Consider the following 22793-nt stretch of genomic DNA (forward strand, 5'->3'; position numbering starts at 1 on the left):
TTTCCTTTTACGCACGGGCATGAGCTGGGATGGAGTGGCATGTGCAGAAGTACTCATGCCCCCTGTGAATATATATAGTGAAATGACAATCGGGAATGGGTATAATGGACAGCCAATCCACTGCAGCCCATTTTACACCCTCTCTGAAGTTGAAGTTCTATCCACAAGTCCACATATATTTCAAATGATGCAGTTAAAATCTCCCTCTCAACACACATTTAATTTACAGGATTGCCTCCGGTGCCAAGAATGCAATTTGAGGTCATTTTAAACAATACAGTGCAAGTTGAGAGAGATATCAAAAGCTTTAACAGGGGTTTCCTAGGTGGTTCAGACACCAGATAATGCCAGTAGCAAAGATAAATGGCATTTACAACTCCGCGTGCACATGCAAAATTTGTGAAAATTCCGTTTCTTCAAAATTGCATTTGAAAATTGGAAACAAACATGCACGTGCAAACCTAATGGACATACAGTTGCTTCGTTGTTCCACAATTGAATCACATGCAACAATGGAGCCAGTTTACATTATCTGGCATCAATGGATGAATGCAAGTCCAAAATTCAGGGGCTTTTTTCATTCCAGTTCCCAGTATCTATAGTGGAAAGCTATAATTTTTCCCAATTTGGAAAGCATAGCAGACATAGGATACAAATAAGGTCAACAGCTACAAAAAGCAGGAGAGGGGAAAAAGAAAAAAAAGTGACCAGGGAGTAACTCTCTTGTGATTTAGGTTAAAGCACAGCACTTAATGCAACAATGAAAAAGAAGCTTTAAGCTATATACAGGTAGAACTAAAGAGAACTCTCCATGTGGTGAAGTTAATAGTGTCAGATTTGATTCTGGCTTAATACTTTAAGTGAAAGATGCTACAGTTAGCAGCACTTTCATCATTGAATCAGAAGGTTATAGATTCAAACTCCACTTCAGAACTTTAGCACATAATCTAGGATAATACTCCAGTGGAGTACTGAAGGGTGGTACATTGTCACGCAATGCTTTTTTTGCCCTCCCTCTCAGCCAGTTCAAATCGGTTAAAAAATTCACAGGCACTATTTGAAAAGGAGCAGGGAGTTCCCCTGGTGTTATGGCCTACTTTAATCCCTCATTACTCTCAAGACAGATTAACTGGTTAGCGATCTCAGTGCTGTTTACAAAATGGCATACTAACATATTTGTTCACAGTCACTACACTTGAAGTTTCAAAAAAAAAAAAATTCTTTGTATTTGGGTATCAATTATCATCTATTCATGGTTGCCCTTGAGAAGGCGGTGGTGTGCCTCTGACTTAAACAATAATTCACTATGAAGTGCTTGGAGATATTTGAGAGATGTGATGTGACATTATATAAATGTTAATCATGTTTTTCATAATTCAAAGCATCAGTTGAATGCATGGACTTGGTAAAATTTTAAGATTACACAAACTTTTCATTAGTACCTACCTATCATTTGGTTTGGACAGAACTGAAAATACTTCCCCAAATCTATGGGCTTCAACAGAAGTCTAGAATAATGCCCATTATTAGACATTCAGAACCATAAATATGATCATTACAAATTGCCTAAAGGAGCTAAGACAAATTTGTGGATTTTGTTCAAAATGGTGGCGGAGTGGTAATATCACTGGACTAGCAATCCAGAGCCCAGGGTAATGCTCTGTGGACATGGGTTCGAATCCCACCATGGCAGATGGTGAAATTTGAATTCAATTAATAAATCTGGAATTAAAAAGCTAGTCTAATGACCATGAAGCCAATGTCAATTGTCGTAAAACCCATCTGGTTCACTAATGCCCTTTAGGGAAGGAAATCTGCCCTCCTTACCTGATCTGGCCTACATGTGACTCCAGACCCACAGCAATGTGGCTGACTCTTAAAATGCCCTCTGAAATGGTCTAGCAAGCCACTCAGTTCAAAGCAATTAGGGATGGACAATAAATGCTGGCTTAGCCAGCGACGCCCACATCCCACAAACAAATGAAAAAATAAATACTCATTTAGAAATGTAGTTTTAAACTGAACCAGCCCAATTATAAGGAATAGGTTATCATAGTTAAATAAGCATTTTGTGCTGGCACAACTGTATGGAATTTTTTGGGCTTGGTGAAAATTTAGCCCAACGTTCTGAAGGGTTAAGTTGTTACTTGGCACAAATATGAAGCACCAGTTATATTCATTTTTTTAAGCCAGTTGAAGATCTGATGACTTTAGTTTCCAAGTTAAACTTGAATCTACATAAATCTTTTCACTTGTCCTTTCCTTGAAAAAAAAAAGGCGATGACGTTTAGGGACACATCAATAGCAAAATTAGTTTTCAGTTGAAATATAGAATGTATCTAACATGACAATGATTATCATGTCAAAGAAACCTAGGGGGCAAGAAATCACTTGACATAATTGGTGAAAATTCAAAACTGTATTACAGTACTAAAATGCTTCGTATTGACCCAATTGGACAAGAATGGCTCCATGGTAATACAAGTGAGAAGCAGGCTGAATATAGAAAGTTCAGAGGGTAGAGTGACAAGGGAAATAAGTGGGACAAAGAGAGACTGGCAGATAACAAATGGGAACCCTAAAGTCTTCCATAGTCGTATGAATAACAAATGAGTAGCAAAAGGAGGGTTGGGGTTCATTAGGGACCTAAAAAGGAGGCCTATGTTTGGAGAACATAGCTGAGGTAAGAAATAAGATTTTTGCATCTGTCTTTACCAGGAAGATACTACCAAAATCACGGTAAAAGGAGGTAGCTGAGATACTGGATGGGCTAAAAATTGATAGAGGGGTACTGGAAAAGCTGGCTGTAGTTCAAGTAGATAAGCCCAGATCTAGATGGGATGCACCGTAGGTTGCTGAGGCATTGGCAATAATCTTCCAATGCTTCTTAGATACTGGGTGATGCCAGAGAACAGATAATTGCAAATATTACAAAAAAGGGTGTAAAGATAAACCCTAGCAACTATAGGCCAGGCAGTTTATCAGTGGTGAAGAAGCTTTCAAAAGCAATAACCCAGCACAAAATTAACAAGTCACTTGAACAAGTGTCAATTAATTAGAGAAAGCCAGCACGGATTTGTTAAACCATCAAATACAAGTTTCCCTCTAAGTCACACACCACCTTGACTTGGAAATAAATCACCGTTCTTTCACTGTTGCTGGCTCAAAATCCTGGAACTCCTGACCCAATAGCACTGAGGGAATACCTACACCACATGGACTGTAGGAGTTCAAGAAGGTTGCTCACCAACACCTTCTCAAGGGCAGGGATAGGCAATATATACTGGCCTTGCACATCCCATGAACCAACAAAAAAACCTGACAGTTTTTTTGATGAGGTAACAAAGAGGTTTGATGAGGATAATGCGGTTGTTGTGGTGTATATGGACTTCCAAAAAGCATTTGATAAAGTGCCACATTACAGGCTTGTCAGCAAAGTTGAAGCCCCTGGAATAAAAGGGGCAGTGGTAGCATGGATATGAAATTAGCTGAAAGACAGTAACAGAGTAGTGAATGGTTATTTTTCAAACTAGAGGAAGATAGACAGTGGGTTTCCACAGGGGTCAGTACTAGGACCACTGCTTTTCTTGATATTTACTAATAACTTGAACCTGGGTGTACAAGGCACAATTTCAAAATCTGCAGATGACACAAAACTTTGAAGTGTTTTGAACAGTGAGGAGGGTGGTGGAATGGGCAGACAAGTGGCAGATTAAATTTAATGCAGAAAAGCGTGAAGTGATACATTTTAATAGGAGGAAAGAGGAAAGAGGAGAGGCAATCTAAGCTAAAGGGTAGAATTCTAAACTGTGTGCAGGATCAGAGAAACCATAGAAAAATTACAGCACAGGAGGAGGCCATTCAGCCCATCGCATCTGTGCCAGATGAACAAACTGGCCGCCTAATCTAATCCCACCTTCCAGCACCTGGTCCAAAGCCTTGCAGACTACAGCACTTCAGATGCATGTCCAGGTACCTTTTAAAAGAATTGAGGGTTTCTGCCTCCACCACCGTTCCTGGCAGTGAATTCCAGACACCCACCACCCTCTGGGTGAAAAGGTTTTTCCTCATGTCCCCTCTAATCCTTCGACCAATCACCTTAAATCTGTGCCCCCAGTAACTGACCCCTCTGCTAGGGGAAACAGGTCCTTCCTGTCCACTCTATCTAGGCCCCTCATAATTTTGTACACCACAATTAAGTCACCCCTCAGCCTCTGTTCTAGGGAAAAAAAACCCTAGCCTGTCCAATCTTTCCTCACAGCTGCAACTTTAAAGCCCTGGTAACATTCTTGTAAATCTCTGTACTTTCTCCAGAGAAATTATGTCCTTTCTGTAATGTGGTGACCAGAACTGTACACAATACTCCAGCTGTGGCCTAACCAGCATTTTATACAGTTCCAGCATTACATTCCTGCTTTTGTACTCTATACCTCGGCCAATAAAGGAAAGCATTCCATATGCCTTCTTCACCACTCTATCTACCTGTCCTGCCACCTTCAGGGACCTGTGGACATGCACTCCAAGGTCTCTCACTTCTTCTACCCCTCTCAATATCCTCTCGTTTATTGTGCATTTCCTCACTTTATTTGTCCTCCCCATATGCATTACCTTACACTTCTCTGGATTGTATTCCATTTGCTACTTTTATGCCCACTCAACCAAACCATTGATATAATTCTGGAGTCTAAAGCCATCCTCTTCACTATTAACTACACTGCCAATTTTTGTGTCATCAGCAAATTTCCCATTCATGCCTCCCACATTTAAGTCCAAGTCATTAATATATACCACTAACAGCAAGGGGCCCAACACTGAGCCCTGTGAATGCCACTGGAAACGCTTTCCATTCACAAAAACATCCGTCGACTACTACCCTTTGTTTCCTGTCCCTGAGCCAATTCTGGATCCAAACTCGCCACATTCTCCTGTATCCCATGGGCTTTCATTTTACTGACCAGTCTGCCATGCGGGACCTTGTCAAATGCCTTACTAAAATCCAGGTAGACCACATCCACTGTACTACCCTCATCAATCCTCCTGGTTACTAACTTAATTGAGTTTTTTGAGGAAGTAAGATTGACCTTCCCCTAACAAATCCATGCTGACTATCCCTGATTAATTCATGCCTTTCTAAGTAGTAGTTTATCCTGTCCCTCAGAATTGATTCTAACAATTTACCCACCACTGAGGTCAGATTGACCAGCCTATAATTATTTGGCCTATCCCTCACACCCTTTTTAAACAATGGTACAATGTTCGCAGACCTCCGATCGTCTGGTACCTCGCCTGTATCTAGTGAGGATTTGAAGATGATCCTTAGCGCATCCCCTAGTTCCTCCCTGGCTTCCTGTAACAACCTGGGATGCAATCCATCTGCCCCGGCGACTTCTCCACTTTCAAGGATGCCAGGTCCTCCAGTACTTCTGCTCTCATTATGCTCATCATATTTAATATTTCACACTGCTCTTTAACTACAATGTCTGCATCAACCCTCTCCTTTGTGAAGACAGAGACAAAAAAAATCAAGACCCCTGCCCACATCTTCGGCATCCACGCACAAGTTCCCTTGTACATCTCGGATAGGGCCTACCCTTCCCTTTCCTTAGTTACCCTCTTGCTCTTAATGTACTGATAAAACATTTTTGGGTTTTCCTTGATTTTACCTGCCAATAATTTTTCATGTCCTCGCTTTGCTTTTCTAATTTCCTTTTTACTTCACCCCTGCACTTTCTATACTCTTCCAGGATTTCTAAAGTATTACGTTTTTTGTGATCATCACAAGCTTTCTTTTTCTGCTTTAACTTACCCTGTAAACTAGATAACCAGGGGGCTCTAGATTTGGCAGTACCATCCCTTATCTTTGTGGGGATATGCCTACACTCTGCCTGTAGTATCATGCTTTTGAATGACTCCCATTGGTTTGCCACTGATTTTCCTTCAAGTAGTTGTATCCAGTCCACTTCTGCCAGGTCACCTCTCAGTTTCATAAAATTTGCCTTCCCCCAATTTAGAACCTTTACTCCTGTTTTATCTTTGTCCTTTTCCACGATTATGCTAAAACTAACTATTATAGTCAGCATCTCCAAAATGGTCACCCATTGTTACTTCATCACTTGCCCAGCTTCATTACCGAAGACTAAATCTAGAATTGCGCTCCCTCTCGTTGGGCTTGAGACATGCTGGCTAAAAAAGGTCTCGAACACAGTTCAAAAATTTTGTCCCCTCTGTGCCCTTCACACTGTTTGTATCCCAACTATTATTGCCCGATAGTTTTTGCACAGGTTTACCCACAGGTATATGTGCACAAGTCATTGAAGGTGCCAGGGCAGGTTGAGAAAGCAGCTACAAATACATACGGGACCCTGGGCTTTATAAATACCTGCACAGTGTACAAAAGCAAGGAAGTTATGATCAATGTTTGTAAAATAATGGTTCGGCCTCAACTGGAGTATTGTGTTCAATTCTGGGCACTGCACTTTAGAAAGGATGTGAAGGCTTTAGAGATGATGCAGAGAAGATTTACTAGAGTGGTTCCAGGAGACGAGGGACTTCAGTTACATGGATAGATTGGAGACACTGGGATTGCTCTCCTCAGAGGAAAAGGTCGAGAGGAGATTGGACAGAAGTGTTCACAATCATGAGGGCTCTAAACAGAGCAGATAGAGAGAAACTGTCTACTTGGCAGAAGGGCATAGAACCAGAGGACATAGATTTAAGGTGATTGGCAAAAGAACCAAAGGTGACATGAGGAAATACTTTGTTACACAGCGAGTGGTTAGGAACTGGAATGCACTGCTTTAAAGGGCGATGGAGACAGATTCAATTGTGGCTTTCAAAAGGAAATTAGAGAAGTACTTGAAGGAAAAAAAATTGCAGGGCTACGGGGAAAGAGTGGGGGAGTGGGACTCGCTGGATTGCTCTCAGAGAACCAGCACAGACTTGAGGGGCCAAACAGCCACCATCTATACATTTTATGAATCCCTTCTAAAAAAAAATGAAAGGAATACACTGAGCACAGAACAATTAGATTTTAAAATAAACTTGACAAGATTTGAAAGCAACTAGTTGAAAAAGTAAAAGAATCATAACATAACTATTCCACTTCCTGCAAGTGAGGGAGAAATTAAAAATATCTAAAGCTCCTGCTCTATTTTAACTGTAGGATTAAATGAGAGCATGGCATCTCTATATGCTTGGCACCCAGTGTACACAAAGCTAATGGCTTAAATAACAAATTGCTTGAATTGACCATTATTTTAACTTGAGCAATTTATCACCCTTCTGGATTCATTTACTTCAGGAATAAAATCTAATTTCACTTACCTACAGCTTTCATGACGTCACTGGGGATGTTGTTTCCAGCCAGTTCTAGACGCACCAAGGTCTTGTTTTGTTGTAAACAACCAAGTAATGCTCGACCACCTAACAGACCAACATTATTCCAGCGAAGATCTACACAAAAGAAACAAAACACCCAGTAAATTTCAGAGACTACAATTTGCACTGAGAATGACATCACTGGGAGGGATATCTGCAACTTTTCACACCGCTAAATTAATTCATTAATGCCCCCTTCCCAATACAAATAAGTTGACCTAACTTACATTTTATCCAATGATGTGCTTCCAAAATTAATCAGGCTTCAATCATGGCAAATTTTTTTAAACAAGTGGCTTTTACCCACAGCACGTTCTAAAAAATTGCATTTTTCTAAAGCTCAACGAGTAGACTTAGTAAGTGTGAATTAGGCAGCCATATGAAGCTTAATGATTTTCAACCACAATAGCTATGCAAATGGAGTGCGAACATTATCTTTAATTTTGATGAAATGTATGACATGAAGGCCCTAAATGTCGACTATTGCACCAGAGAGTCACTAGTTGGCGAAAGAAGGAAATGGAGACACATACTGTGGACTGGTGTGCACTACCACAATGACCAGTGGCTACAACAGCTTGGCAACAGGCGCCAAAGCCGAAAAACAACTCACAGCATCACTTGGCAGCTTCACGTATAGCACCTGAGGCAGAACCTGCCTTTCAAGGATTGGCCTCACAGCCATCAGCAAAGGTGGACCAAGACAAGACACCCCACCTAAATGGATTGTTTGCTGCGTGTCCATCATCTTTCACAGATGGAAGATGACAACCACTGATGAAAAGTACTTCTACAGTTTTTAAATGGATTAATTCCGCAAAGTTCCTATATTACAAGAGTGACACTTCAAAAGTACTCATTGGCTGTACAGCACTTTGGGGCATTGGGTGGTTGTGAAAAGTGCTATATAAATGCAATTGTTTCTTTCTTACTCACCTAGTACCTCCAGCTTATCATTATGTTTTAAGGCCATTGCCAGCTCTCCTACACCCTGGTGGTTGATTTGGTTATTGCGTAGATCTAGATGCTTAAGGAATTTGTTGGCTCTTACTCCCTCACAGAATACGCAAAATCCTTCTTCCCACATTCCAAGAGCATTCCATTCCAATATCAAACTAGAAGGAAATGACCACACTACATTTAAAAAAGTCTTAAACAGTAGTGACTGGACTTCAAAAGACCTTACATCTGACACATACCAATTAAAACATATCTAATTATCTAGCCTTTTCCAAGTATAAAGCAGCTGCCTTAAAGAAAGACCTTGCTTAGCTGAAGTTGCATTTAACCTAGAGTGCTCCTTTAAGTCCACAGTTTAAATAGATCAAAGCAGAAATTTTGTTCCCCAACTTCTCCTTCCAAGTGCTGTAAATAGGTACATTCTGAGGTCAATTATTATTTTACTGCTGTTACTGAGCGAAGTTGGTTCAAAAAATCTTTTTAAAAAACTTATCCTATCAGTTGCAATTTCCTAACTATGATATTTCGGACTAACCAAACATGACAATGCACTTAAAACATGCAAAATTAGACTTGATGGGATCATTTAACTCACCTTGGGTCCATATTTTTCAAACAGTGGTTAGAAATACTAACAGCCAGTGCACACCACATCACTGAATGCAGAATGAAAGGTGCATTGAAGGATTAGTGCTTGCAATGTAATTAATGCATTGTTTATCAGGTAGGCAGAACAGGGACAAATGGAATTCAATCTGGAAAAGTAGGGTAATGCATTTGGGGAAAGTTAACAAGGCAAGGGAATACATAGTAAATGGTAGGATATTGAGAAGTGCAGAAGAACAGAGGCACCTTGGAGTTCATGTCCACAGATCCCTGAAGGTGGCTGGACAGGTAGATAAGGTGGTCAAGGCAGCATACGGGATACTTGCCTTTATTAGCTGAGGCATAGTTATATAAGAGCAGGGAGGTTATGCTGGAACTGTATAGAACACTGGTTAGGCCACATCCAGAGTACTGCATGCAGTCTGGGCACAGCACTATAGGAAAGATGCGATTGCACTATAAAGGGAACAGAGGAGATTTACGTGGATGCTGCCTGAACTGGAGAACTTCAGTTATGAGGAAAGATTGGATAGGTTAGGGTCATCTTCTTTGGAACAGAGGAGGCCGAGGGAGACCTAATTGAAGTGTATAAAATTATGAGGGGTCTAAATAGAGTGATTAGGAAGGCCCTATTCCCCTTAGTTGATGGGTCCATACCAAGCAGCATAGATTTAGGGTAAGGGGTAGGAGGGGATTTGAAGGGAATTCTTTTTCACCCAGAAGGTGTTGGAGATCTGGAATTCATTGCCTGAAAGGGTGGTAGAGGCAGAAACTCTCATAAAATGTTTAAAAGTACTTGGATGTCCACTTGAAGTGCCATAGCCTATAAGGCTATGGACCAAGAGCCAGAAAGCAGGATTACGCCGGATGGCTCCTTGCTGGCCAGCACAGACACGATGGGACGAATGGCCTCCTTACATGAGGGACTAAAATCTGACATCCCTAGGACCAGATGGCCTACACGCTAAGGTTCTAAAAGAGATAGCTACAGAGAGAGTGGATGCACTAGCTATGATTGCCCAGAATTCCTTAGATTCAGGAATGGTCCTGTCAGATTGGAATTTGGCAAATGTGACATTGCTTTTCAAGAAAGCAGGTAGAGAGAAAATAGGGAACAATGGGCCAGTTAGCCTATCAGTCGTTGGGAAGATGCTGGAAACTATTAAAGAAGTCTTAACAATGTACTTGGAAAAGCATAGTATGATTACTAAAGGGAAATCCGATTTGACAGATTTATTAGAATTTTTGAGGATGTAACTTATGCGTAGATAAAGGGGAACCAGAAGATGCGGTATACCTGGATTACCAAAAGGCATTTGATAAGGGGCCACATAAAAGATTAATAGGCAAGTTAAGGGCTCATGGTGTTTGGGGCAATGTATTAGCATGGATAGAGGATTGGTCAACAGACAGGAAGCAGAGAGTGGGCATAAATGGGGCATTTCAGTTGGCAGGCAGTGAACAGTTGGGTGCCACAAGGATCAGTGCTGGGGCCTCAGCTATTTGCACTCTATGCTAATGGCTTGGATGAAGAGACAGAGTAATGTCTCTAAGTTTGCTGGAAAGGTAAGCAGCTGGGAAGACAGAGAGGCTGCAAAGAGATATAGACAGGTTAAGTGAGTGGGCAACAAGATGGCAAATGGAGTATACTGTAGGAAATCCTTGGAATTCTCTACCCCAGTGGGTTGTGGATGCTTCATCATTGAATACATTTACAAAGTGACTCCTGACAACACAGCCAAGCGCCAATGTCGTCAGTGCATTCAGAGCTGTGCAGAAGTGTCTTCCAGCTCAGCATGCGCAGCCTAGGTCAGCACCCGGCTTGCCAGGACTAATTCGCACATGCGCTCTTGAAGCGTCACTGCATGCTGGAATGGTGCCGCTCACTCCTCGCTGCCTTCCCCCAGTCATTTACACCCGCCCTCACCGCTTCCCCCCTCGCCGCTTCTCACCCTCAGCCACTCACTCCCGCCCTCGCCGCTCAACCCCACCTCTTCCTGTCGCTCATTGCAGACCTTGCCGCTTCCCCCCTCGGCCACTTGCTCCTGCCCTTGCCGCTACCCCTCCATCCCCCTCCCCGGTCGCTTGTTGCAGGCCTTGCTGCTTCCCCCCTCGGCCACTCGCTCCTGCCCTGCCGTTCCCTGGCCGCTCATTGCAGGCCTCACCGCTTCCCCCTCGGCCACTTGCTCCCCGTCACCTTCCATCAGCCACTCACACCTGCTCTCGTCGCTTTCCCATTGGGCCGATTGTTCCCCGCTGCGCCGCCTGAAGAAGGGGTGCGGGGAATGAGCCGCCGAAGCAGCAAGTCGAGGAGTGAGCAGCCGAGGGGGCGACAGGGCAACACAGGAGCCAGTGGCCAAGAAGAGGGAAGCAGCGAGGCATGGAGCGAGCCACCGTTAGGGGTGGTGGTGAACGGGAGAGAGCGGCCAAGGTGGGGAAGGGGTGAGGGCGGGAGCAAGTGGCTGGGGTGGGGAGAAATGGTGAGCAGACGGGTGCAGGAGGGAGCTGTGAAGAGAAGCGTGATAGCTTCTATCTGAATTATAACCCATAATCCATTTGCACTGCTGTAATTGTGCAAGACAATAAGCTACATGAATCTATTTCTAAAACCAATATGTTAGAATAATAAGCATCATACAAAGAGGGAATTGAAAAATGCCTTACAATGAGATTATCTGGTCCTGTACTAGCACAGGTACTATTAGAGTGGGATGGAGGGAGCAATCGCAGCCACTGTGGAGATTTGGGTTTAAGGCTGCGTTTACTTTTTGTGACAAATTGAGCAGTGCCAACTTTATTACTAGCAGCTCCAGAGGTGTTGCAGACAGTGATGTTTCAGTGCTTGAGGTTGCATTTGCGTATGTACCAGTACTGCGCCACCTAGTGGTTGCATTGTCAGCAAATGCAGCCATACATTTAAGGTTGGGATAGGTAGATTTTTTGGTCTCGCAGGGAATCAAAAGATATGGGGAGTGGGCAGGAAAGTGGAATTGAAGCCCAAGATCGACTATGATTGTATGGAATGGCAGAGCAGGCTCGATGGACCATATGGTCTGCTTTTGCTCCTATTTCTTGTGTTCTATCGCTGTAAATGTCTATGAAATAATGGACAATATTTCATTAATAAAAATGGCCAGCGTATGTTGTAGTACAAATAAAGGAAATGCGCTCGGAGCCACAGAATAGATTTTAAATCGAAGGGGATAGCTGGCCTAGTATCTAAGTAATTAAAATCAAATAAGTGAAAACATGATTTTTAGAAACAAGCTACATAATTATGGTTCTGGTAATATCGGAATACACTTAACTTCTTCAGTGCAATGAATTTTCATTGGCAAAGTGTCTGAAAAATATGTATGTTGCTGAACATTACATGTTATACAATAAAGCCTGATCCCGCCTTCACATTGAGGACACCGTCCATTGTGTTGTGTGGCACTATCACCGTGCTAAATGGGATAGATTTCAAAAAGTTCTAGCATTGCAAAACTGGGCCTCCATGAGGCGCTGTGGGCCATCAGGAGCATCAGAATTGTACTCAACCACAATCTGTAACTTTATGGCCCGGCATATCCCCCACTCTACCATTACCATCAAGCTAGGAGACCAACCCCGGTTCAATGAAGAGTGCAGGAGGGCATGCCAGGAGCAGCACCAGGCATACCTCAAAATGAGGTGTCAACCTGCTGAAGCTACAACACAGGACTATCTGCGTGCCAAACTGCGTAAGCAACATGCAATAGACAGAGCTAAGTGATCCCATAACCAACAGATCAGATCTAAAGCTCTGCAGTCCTGCCACATCCAGTCGTGAATGGTGGTGGACAATTAAACAACTAATTGGAGGAGGTGGCTCCACAAATATCCCCATCCTCAATGATGGGGGAGCCCAGCACATCAGTGCGAAAGGCAGAAGCATTTGCAACAATCTTCAGCCAGAAGTGTCAAGTTGATGATCCAACTCGGCCCCCTCCTGAAGTCCCCAGCATTACAGATGCCAAACCTCAGCCAATTCGATTCACTCCGCGTGATATCAAGAAACGACTGAAGGCACTGGATACTGCAAAGGCTATGGGTCCTGATAATATTCCGGCAATAGTACTGAAGACCTGTGCTCCTAGCCAAGCTGTTCCAGTATAGCTACAACACTGGCATCTATCCGGCAATGTGGAAAATTGCCCATGTGTGTCCTGTACACAAAAAGTAGGACAAGTCCAACCTGGCCAATTACCACCCCATCAGCCTACTCTCAATTATCAGTAAAGTGATGGAAAGTGTCATCAACAGTGCCATCAAGCAACACTTGCTTAGCAATAACCTGCTCAGTGATGCTCAGTTTGGGTTCTGCCAGGGCCACTCAGGTCCTGACCTCATTACAGCCTTGGTTCAAACATGGACAAAAGAGCTTAACTCCAGAGGTGAGGTGAGAGTGACTGCCCTCGATATCAAGGCAGCATTTGACCGAGTATGGCATTAAGGAGACCTCGCAAAACTGGAGTCAATGGGAATCAGGGGGAAAACTCTCTGCTGGTTGGAGTCATACCTAGCGCAAGGGAAGATGGCTGTGGTTGTTGGAGGTCAGTCATCTCAGCTCCAGGACATCACTGCAGGAGTTCCTCAGGGTAGTGTCCTAGGCCCAACCATCTTCAGCTACTTCATCAATGACCTTCCTTCAATCATAAGGTCAGAAGTGGGGATGTTCGCTGATGATTGCACAATGTTCAGCACCATTCGCAACTCCTCAAATACTGAAGTAGTCCATGTAGAAATGCAGCAAGACCTGGACAATATCCAGGCTTGGGCTGATAAGTGACATGTAACATTTGCGCCACACAAGTGCCAGGCAATGACTATCTTCAAGACAGAATCTAACCGTCTCTCCTTGACATTCAATGGCATTACCATCGCCGAATCCCCCACTATCAACATCCTAGGGGCTACCATTGACCAGAAACTGAACTGGAATAGTCAGATAAAAATACCGTGACTACAAGGGCAGGTCAGAGGCTAGGAATCCTGCAGTGAGTAACTCACCTCCTGACTCCCCAATGCCTGTTCACCATCTACAAGACATAAGTCAGGAGTGTGATGGCATACTCTCCACTTGCCTGGATGGGTGCAGCCCCAACAACACTCAAGAAGCTTGACACCATCCAGAACAAAGCAGCCCGCTTGATTGGCACACCATCCACAAACATTCACTCCCTCCACCACCGACGCACAGTGGCAGCAGTGTGTACCATCTACAAGATGCACCATCTACAAGATGCACTGCAGCAACACACCAAGCCTCCTTAGACAGCACCTTCCAAACCCACGACCTCAAAGGACAAGAGCAGCAGATGCATGGGAACATCACCACCTGCAAGTTCCCGTCCAAGTCACACACCACCCTGACTTGGAACTTTATCGCCGTTCCTTCACAGTCGCTGGGTCAAAATCCTGGAACTCCCTTCCTAACAGCACTGTGGGTGTACCTATCTCACATGGACTGCAGCGGTTCAAGAAGGCAGCTCGCCACCACCTTCTCAAGGGCAATTAGGGATGGGCGATAAATGCTGGCCTGGCCAGTGACACCCACATCCCATGAATGAATAAAAAAAATATAGTTCCTAACTTGCATGTCATGAGACAAAACCTCAGCCTGGCTGGGTCAAATAACACACTGTACTTGTACTAGGGGTGGAAAAGAGCTTCATCAAAACTTCATCAAATTTGGACTTGCCAAAGAAAAATATCAGATGCTGATTTGTACTCTCTCTTTTACACAAGCACACACAATTTGAAAGCCACCTGCTTAGCTACTGATTTAGAAGAGCCATTCTTACCTCTTGAGAGACTTGTTATGTCTCAGTAGCTTCCCCAGTGCTTCAGCTCCAGCTGCTCGCAGGTTATTACCCTTAGACACAAAATTGTAAAGTTCGTACTTGAATATTGGGCTACAAGATTTCTATTATGTAGGCCAAAAAGTGCAGGTTAAGATTGCATGCACCATTAAAGCAGCATTATCAGTTTCTCAAAATGTTTCATCTGCGTACTATAAACATATTTTGAAGTGTTTTTCATGGATTAGAGTAAAATACAAGCTTCATACATGTTACAAATTAAAAATAGAAAATAAGGTGCAAGCAGACTTAGAATCTTTGAAGCATTTTGCATGAGATGAGCTCAGAGCCGATGAACAAAGTGCTTTTTGATCGGAAATTTGAGCCAAAGAACCAATCAATAAAGTATGATGTACTATATGCCAGGATTTGTATATTCTAGATTCAGCAGAAACTGCTGTTCATTGTAGTGATTAATAGAAGTTTAACAAAATGGTATAGCAAATACCACTTGGATGTAAATTTGGATGTCAATGAATTATAGCATGGAAAACTGCATGATGAAAAAGTAAAACAATGAAAATCAAAAACTAAATATCTATTTCACAAAAAGAATATCTACAATGGATTTGAATAGATTTGTTATATTAATGAGGAATAATCTGCAAATAGACAAAAAGTAGAGAGATACTGAAGTTTTACCCAAAGACCTTTATAACTCACTGAAATAGAATAACTACCCTACTCCATTCTTCCCCATTGTGCTCCATTTAGTTGTGCAGCTTGTAAATTTGTATCACAATAAATGCTGTATTTTTTGTTAATGTGATATAAAGAGAATATAAATGGGAGAAACTGGGATAGGATACTGAAACAACCTTGCTGATGACCTTCACAGTATGTCACTCAACAGTTCCTAATCTGGGAATTAAAAGAGAGACTATTCAGCCTCTGCCCCAAAGTGTGTTGCTACATTTTGCTTCCTATTGTCTTATCGCCAGAGTCCATAGCCATTCACACGTACCTTCATGTCTAAAGTTTGGATCGTAGTATTTACACACAGTCCATACAACAGCAGTCTGGCGCCTGAGAAAACAAAAGGCTGTTAAGATTTTGTACAAAGATACTTAGTACTGTTATTAGAGGTCTACAAGGGAAAACATTCAACAAATAATTAATATTATAAACCATTTATTCATTAATTATTGCCCATTTACTATATTAATAATTTTGCAAAGCCATACATTAAAAAAAAACAGCAAATATGTTCATTTTCTCCCCTTGCCCATCATGAGCCATATACCTTCTGCAGCCAAGAGGGCAGGCAGGTAAGCTCACCACAGGCTAGGTACTGCGTGGACTGTGCATCAATATCATGGGGCCAAATCTCTCTTCTGCTTTCCTTTCAGTATGATGTACCTATTTTCCTTTGGGCACTTCAAGATAGCAACACAGATGGGAAATTAATGCAACAAACGAAAATGATGTATTCTAGTACACTAAACCACCTACTTCTATAAAATTAAAAGCAGGAAATACAAAAACAATCAAATCAAGCCTGCCAATACTCAAATATAGAAAAGCCAGATTTCAAAAGTTAATTGCTTCAATAACATTGGTCTCAACACTTCACAAGCACTGCAGATATGGGAGCGTTGTGGACCAAATTTTAAGTGGTTTATTTTCAAACATTTATCACCTTGATAATCTATATTCTATTTATACATATAAATACTTAAATAAATACATATAAATACTTAAATGATTTAAAGTCTGACCTCACCTCAAAAAAGAATTGTGTGAAGTACTGAGAAGTTGCTTATGGGTGTGATAAGAATAATTTTCAAAAAGTTATCATGTTGATAATCTATATTCGATTGATACAACGGGCGGCACAGTGGCGCAGTGGTTAGCACCGCAGCCTCACAGCTCCAGCGACCCGGGTTCAATTCTGGGTTCTGCCTGTGTGGAGTTTGCAAGTTCTCCCTGTGTCTGCGTGGGTTTCCTCCGGGTGCTCCGGTTTTCTCCCACATGCCATAGACTTGCAGGTTGATTGGTAAATTGGCCATTATAAATTGCCCCTAGTATAGGTAAGTGGTAGGGAAATATAGGGACAGGTGGGGATGTGGTAGGAATATGGAATTAGTGTAGGATTAGTATAAATGGGTGGTTGATGGTCGGCACAGACTCGGTGGGCCGAAGGGCCTGTTTCAGTGCTGTATCTCTAAACTAAAACTAATGTACGAAACTTAAATGATTTCAAGTTTTTTATTTAATGCTCCCACTTTTACAGAATGTCAATTGATATAATTGATAATTCAATGGTTTTTAAGCTTCCCCTTGGTGAATCCTTGTTCACCGCTTTCCAATTATAAGGCAAAAAAATTAGCACAACAGGTTTTCTCAAGTTTAAAGAAGAAAAGTGAAATTTTATTAAACTTAAATTCTAATTCGGTTAACGCCTACAGATACACAACGTGCCTACTCTGGCACGCACACGCAATACACACACGCAGACAGAGACAGAAAGAAAACAGAAGTCATAAAGTGGAAAAGTTTGAGGTAATATCTGAGGAGGATTTTTGTGTTATGGTTCTTCAAGCTCACTGTAGTGTCCTTTATTGTAGGTAGATCTTGCTTTCATTGGGGCCCAGTATTCTTCTTAAACCTTGTTCGCTGCAGGAGCCTTTTCTCTCTTGGGGTTCATGTGTCTTCAGTGGATTTGCAATTCCATAAGAATGAGATGGGAGCAGGCAGACAGGAGAGGCTGTGGTGTGCCAGCCAGGAAAGATCTTCTCAGTCCCGGAGCATTCTGCTTTCTCCCCTAAACTGTTTGTACAAATGCAAAAAACTCAGGTTGCCCAGCAGGTTAGTCATGTGACTTGCTGGTTTGACCATGTCCATTTGTGTGTTCGGCCATCTTGGCAGTCAACCTGAAATGCGAGCTCTCCCATCTTCTGTGATCAAAAGTCCATTGTGGGTCGAAGGTATCAGGGAATGGCTGCTTTGCCCTTCCAAACACTGTCTATTAATATGCAAATGTCTTTCCAGCCAAGATCTGGCCAATTTTAAAGCAAATCCTTTCTTCACTTCTACAACAGTTTGAAATTTAATGTCTACGTTGCAAAATTAATATGTCTCATGCTTGGCAGGTGGAGGCCTGCATGACACAATGTGTTATGGTGTGTTGAGAATTGGTCTCAAACAAGGCAAGAATTATGGCACTGCCATGATTCTCCGAGAATGAGCATAACCAGAATTGCAGCAGGCCTGTGACATAAGCTAGCTGAAAAACAGGGCTCTCAAGTTAGTAGTACTGGAATATAGGAAGACAAGTAAACGATTCAGTCTCTCAAGCCTGTTCCATCATTCAACGAAATCATAACAGATCTGTATCTCAACTCCATTTAGAAGTGGATGAATGGAGTGAGGCCCAGCTTAAAAATCATTTCTGCTATTGGTCTACTTTTCTGGCATATTTAGTTGACCAATCATCAATTTCCTCTTCGATCATTTTGAAAAATGGATTGGAAATAGTTAATAACTAGAGTTAACTTTATTCAAAAACAAGAAATGCTGGATTCACTCAGCAGGTCTGGCAGCATCTGTGGAAAGAGAAGCAGAGTTAACGTTTCGGGTCAGTGACCCTTCTTCGGAACTTTATTCAATTGGTGGCACTGTCACCTCAGGGTCAGATGGGGTGGGCTCAAATCCAGCTCCAGGATTTGAGCTCAAACTTAGCTGGCATTCTAGTGCAATACTGAAGGAGTACTGTATTGTCAATGTTGTCATTCTTAAATTAAGAAATTAAACAGAGGCCTGTTCAGGTGGCTGATAATTTTCACTGCTCTTCATCTAAATGTAACTATGAAGAATTACAAGTCCTATGACTCTTTCAAAAAGACTGGTAAATTCTCCCAGTGCCTTTCAATAAATACCAAACAAAAATAAAAACTGGTCTTGCATTTCATTCTTGTTTGGAAAAAACTTGCTGTGTACAAAGTGACTGACATTTTTGCCTACAAAGCACTGACCTCATGTCAAAAAAGAATTGTGAGAAGTACGGAGAGGTTGCTCACAGGTGTGATAAGGAGCTATATAAATCTTTTTCTTTATAATATCTAGTGCTTATGCTAAGTAGTACAACTACATAGGAATAATGCCATTTGAGGCTAAATTAGATGAAGGGCACAGAAAATTACACAACCAACTGAATACTTCTACTTATTAACATATCACCTTGACCTTAACGTGTTAAAAAGGTGTATGGACTGCACCTCGATATTCCAATATTGTAAGAATTTCCAGATTAGAAGGGTCATCTAATTTTATCAGATGTTCTGCATCCCCCCCCCCCCCCCCCCGATGATTATTAACAGATTATCATACCTTCTTCATTTAACATGCAGTCACAAAGCAATATCTCTGTGAACACTATGTCATTTGTTAAAGCCTTTCCTAGGACAGCACATGTGTCAACAGAGAGAGACTGTGTGGAGAGATCCAGCCTTTTCCTCGAGTTCCCATCACAAACATCATGCAACTGATTCAGAATACATTCTTGTGGTTCAATACAAGCTTCTTTACAAAGGCAAAGGTAAGTTCTCTTGAAATCATCCATCATTGAAATATTTGTCACAGTTGACCTTGCTCCAGTTATTCAACGTAACATTTTTCTGTGAAAAAGAGCAACAAATACAAACATATTACCAGCAGGGTAGTCTGACATTAATATAATTATTTCTGTCTACTACAAACCTTGTACCAACCCATGCTAAACACAGTTCTCACATTAGAGGCCTCGGCAAGACACCATTCAGATGCATTGCATACTTCCACTGTTTTCAAGGCGGCAAAGATCCAACACAAGGCTGCCTTCATTACCCAACTTTAATTGCATATTTATAGTTCACCTGCCAGTACTGTGGAATCTGCTCCATCTACATTTTGGAGCAGATTTTAAACTGCACATATCCAATCTGCAGGGTGTCCCTTTCATTTCTAACCATTGAGCCTTACTCGATGGCTGAAGAAGGTCCATAGAGCATGGCAATTTGCACACTTCATTGCTGGCCTTTATCGATAGAATGAACATTCATCAACTTGCATTCGTACACTGCATTTAACATAGGAAAATGTCTCAAGGCAATCTAAAAAAGGATACCAGGTCAAAGGAGAAATTAGCAGGATAGGCCAAAAGCTTAGTCAAAGAGGTGAGTTTTAAGTAGGCTTAAAGGAGGAAAGGGAGGTGGAGGGTGGGGATAGAGGAAGGTATCTCAGAATGTGGCACTTAGGTGACTGAAGGCCAGATACAACCAGAGACAAATGGCATTTTGCATTACTGTTGTGACCTTTTTTATCCATAGAAAACAACTTTTTCAGGTTCACCTCTGGCATAGAGGCAAGGGAATATACAAGGGATGGTAGGATCCTAGGAAGTACAGAAGGTCAGAAGGATCTTGGTGTACTTGTCCATAGATCACTGAAGGCAGCAGCACAGGTAGATAAGGTGGTTAGGAAGGTTTATGGGATACTTGCCTTTATTAGCCAAGGCATAGAATATAAGAGCAGGGAGGTTATGATGGAGCTGTATAAAATGCTAGTTAGGCCACAGCTGGAGTACTGTGTACAGTTCTGGTCACCACACTATAGGAAGGATGTGATTGCACTGGAGAGGGTGCAGAGGAGATTCACCAGCATGTTGCCTGGGCTGGAGCATTTCAGCTATGAAGAGAGACTGGATAGGCTAGGGTTGTTTTCCTTGGAGCAGAGAAGGCTGAGGAGGACCTGATTGAGGTATTCAAAATTATGAGGGGCATTGATAGAATAGATAGGAAGAAAATTTTTCCCTTAACGGAGGGATCAATAACCAGGGGGCATAGATTCAAGGTAAGGGGCAGAAGGTTTAGAGGGGATTTGAGGAAAAAAAATTTCACCCAGAGGGTGGTTGGAATCTGGACACTCTGCCTGAAGGGGCGGTACAGGCAGGAACCATCACAACATTTAAGAAGTATTTAGATGAGCACTTGAAATGCCATGGCATACAAGACTATGGTCCAAGTGCTGGAAAATGGGATTAGAATAGATAGCTGCTTGATGGCCAGCATAGACACAATTTGTTTCTGTGCTGTATGACTCTGACAGGTAGCATTGCTGCAGTTGAAATGCGTTACCAACTACACGTAATGTAGGTCAAATTCAGCATTGCTTTTCACTTTTTAAAACAAAGTGCATAGTACCTAATCTTTCAAAACTGCCAATATATAAATTCTACTCACAGTATAACATTTTTCATATGTTTAAAAAACAAAAATGTACCACCCACAATCTCGTGGAGCAATGCAATACATTACACCAAAACTTGGTCGGGCACAAGTTTATTTCCATAAATTTCTGATGTACTGGTTTGATATCCTTATTCCTTGTAATCAATAAATAGCAGTAAGGAGAGATTGAGCACTTCTTCAATTAGTGAAACTGAACTGAGCTGAAGTCAGATGGTCAATTATTCCATACCACTCCCTGCCCAGCTGGTTACTGAGAGATTCATAAGGAACACAGAAGTATTTGCACTAGCGTCAGGAAATGGTGCATATGATAGTGAAATGTAAATCTAACAAATGTTCTTTCTCGTCCCAATCCCAACTTTTATTTCTGAAACCAAATTACATTTCCATATTGCCATTTTATACATTAGTACAGCCAAAATGGTAACCGTTAACTTTGATCTATTCAATTGATCCTGGTAAACATGCACTACTCTAAAATAACATTATTTTCAAAATAATGATACATACATTCCACACTACGCTACTGAAGATGTAATCTGATCAGATTCTGGGGTTACCTCCTTTGTGTATTTCGCATACGCTACATATTACAAAGTTAGCACCACAGAACTAAATGGGTTAATTAAAAGCAAAATACTGCGGATGCTGGAAATCTGAAATAAAAACAAGAAATGCTGGAATCACTCAGCAGGTCTGGCAGCATCTGTGGAAAGAGAAGCAGAGTTAACGTTTCGGGTCAGTGGCCCTTCTTCGGAACTGACAAATATAAGAAAAGTCACAGATTATAAGCAAGTGAGGTGGGGGTGGGGCAAGAGATAACAAAGGAGAAGGTGTAGATTGGACCTTCTCCTTTGTTATCTCTTGCCCCACCCCCGCCTCACTTGCTTATAAATGGGTTCATTGTCTCGCTTACATAGTTAGCAACAACGGCCTTACCGGCGCCAAAAATGTCCAAAAGCAAATAAAATGGAAGGAGTCTCAGATAACTTTTAAATCACGTTAACAGAATGGGGAAAACGCGAACGAGACAGAGAAAAGGGGAAACACTCTGGATGCTGGAAATCGTAATCAGTTTCCGCAGTATTTTGCTTTTGTAACTGCAAACAGGAAGCGAATTTAACGCTCTCGAGAACTAAAAAGTCGACATGTCAGAAGCAGGTGAGACACACAAAGCTGCACGACAAAGTGAACAACACACATTAACCAAAGAATTGCCAACAAGTCCAGTAACACCACAACCAGAGCAAAACAAACTCTTCAGTGACGGGAAAGGTGAACAAAGCTGACCACCACCCCCCTCCAGAGACCCATTACACTGTAGTCATTTTTACCTTTAAACAACTGGCTCTAAACACCTACAAACAGCAAGAACGCAGAAAGCAAGATCCTGAGAGGAAGCCGTTCCCAAACCGGCAGACTCAGTACTGCATAGCCCCGAGACACAGGCTTACTCTTGTCCATTGGCCCTCCGCTACCTGGCATCAACTCACTAGTTACCGGGTTGTTGTTTTTGGGGCGGGGGCTAAACTAGCCACCTGCCTCTAGCTGACATGAGTAAAGTGAGTGTTTGTGATCACGATAAAGTATATTTACTATGCTAACTTCATTGCAGTCACTTACACTCTGACACGGCAGCAAACTCTCCCTCGGTGCTGTCAGCGGCTGCAGCGCCACGGCCGCCGACCCACCCCCGGCGTATCCATGCGGCGGCGCATTGTGGGACACGAGGAACTGG

The 22793-nt window shown here is 42.2% G+C and overlaps 1 protein-coding gene across 1 annotated transcript in view; it reads right to left on the reverse strand.

Moving 5' to 3' along the window:
- Positions 1-22764, reverse strand: part of lrrc45 (leucine rich repeat containing 45) — an 80175-nt gene extending 57411 nt beyond the window's left edge. Inside the window, exons 1-6 of the mRNA XM_068058176.1 lie at positions 22679-22764; positions 19158-19444; positions 15793-15854; positions 14772-14842; positions 8314-8492; positions 7324-7452 (exon numbers count right to left, since the gene is read on the reverse strand). Of these exons, the coding sequence (XP_067914277.1) occupies positions 7324-7452; positions 8314-8492; positions 14772-14842; positions 15793-15854; positions 19158-19392 (676 nt within the window). The 5' untranslated portion in view covers positions 19393-19444; positions 22679-22764. The remainder of the gene's footprint in view (positions 1-7323; positions 7453-8313; positions 8493-14771; positions 14843-15792; positions 15855-19157; positions 19445-22678) is intronic.
- Between the last annotated feature and the right edge of the window lie 29 nt (positions 22765-22793).

This window comes from Heterodontus francisci, chromosome 26 (assembly GCF_036365525.1).
Source record: "Heterodontus francisci isolate sHetFra1 chromosome 26, sHetFra1.hap1, whole genome shotgun sequence".
NCBI classification, from domain to species: domain Eukaryota; kingdom Metazoa; phylum Chordata; class Chondrichthyes; order Heterodontiformes; family Heterodontidae; genus Heterodontus; species Heterodontus francisci.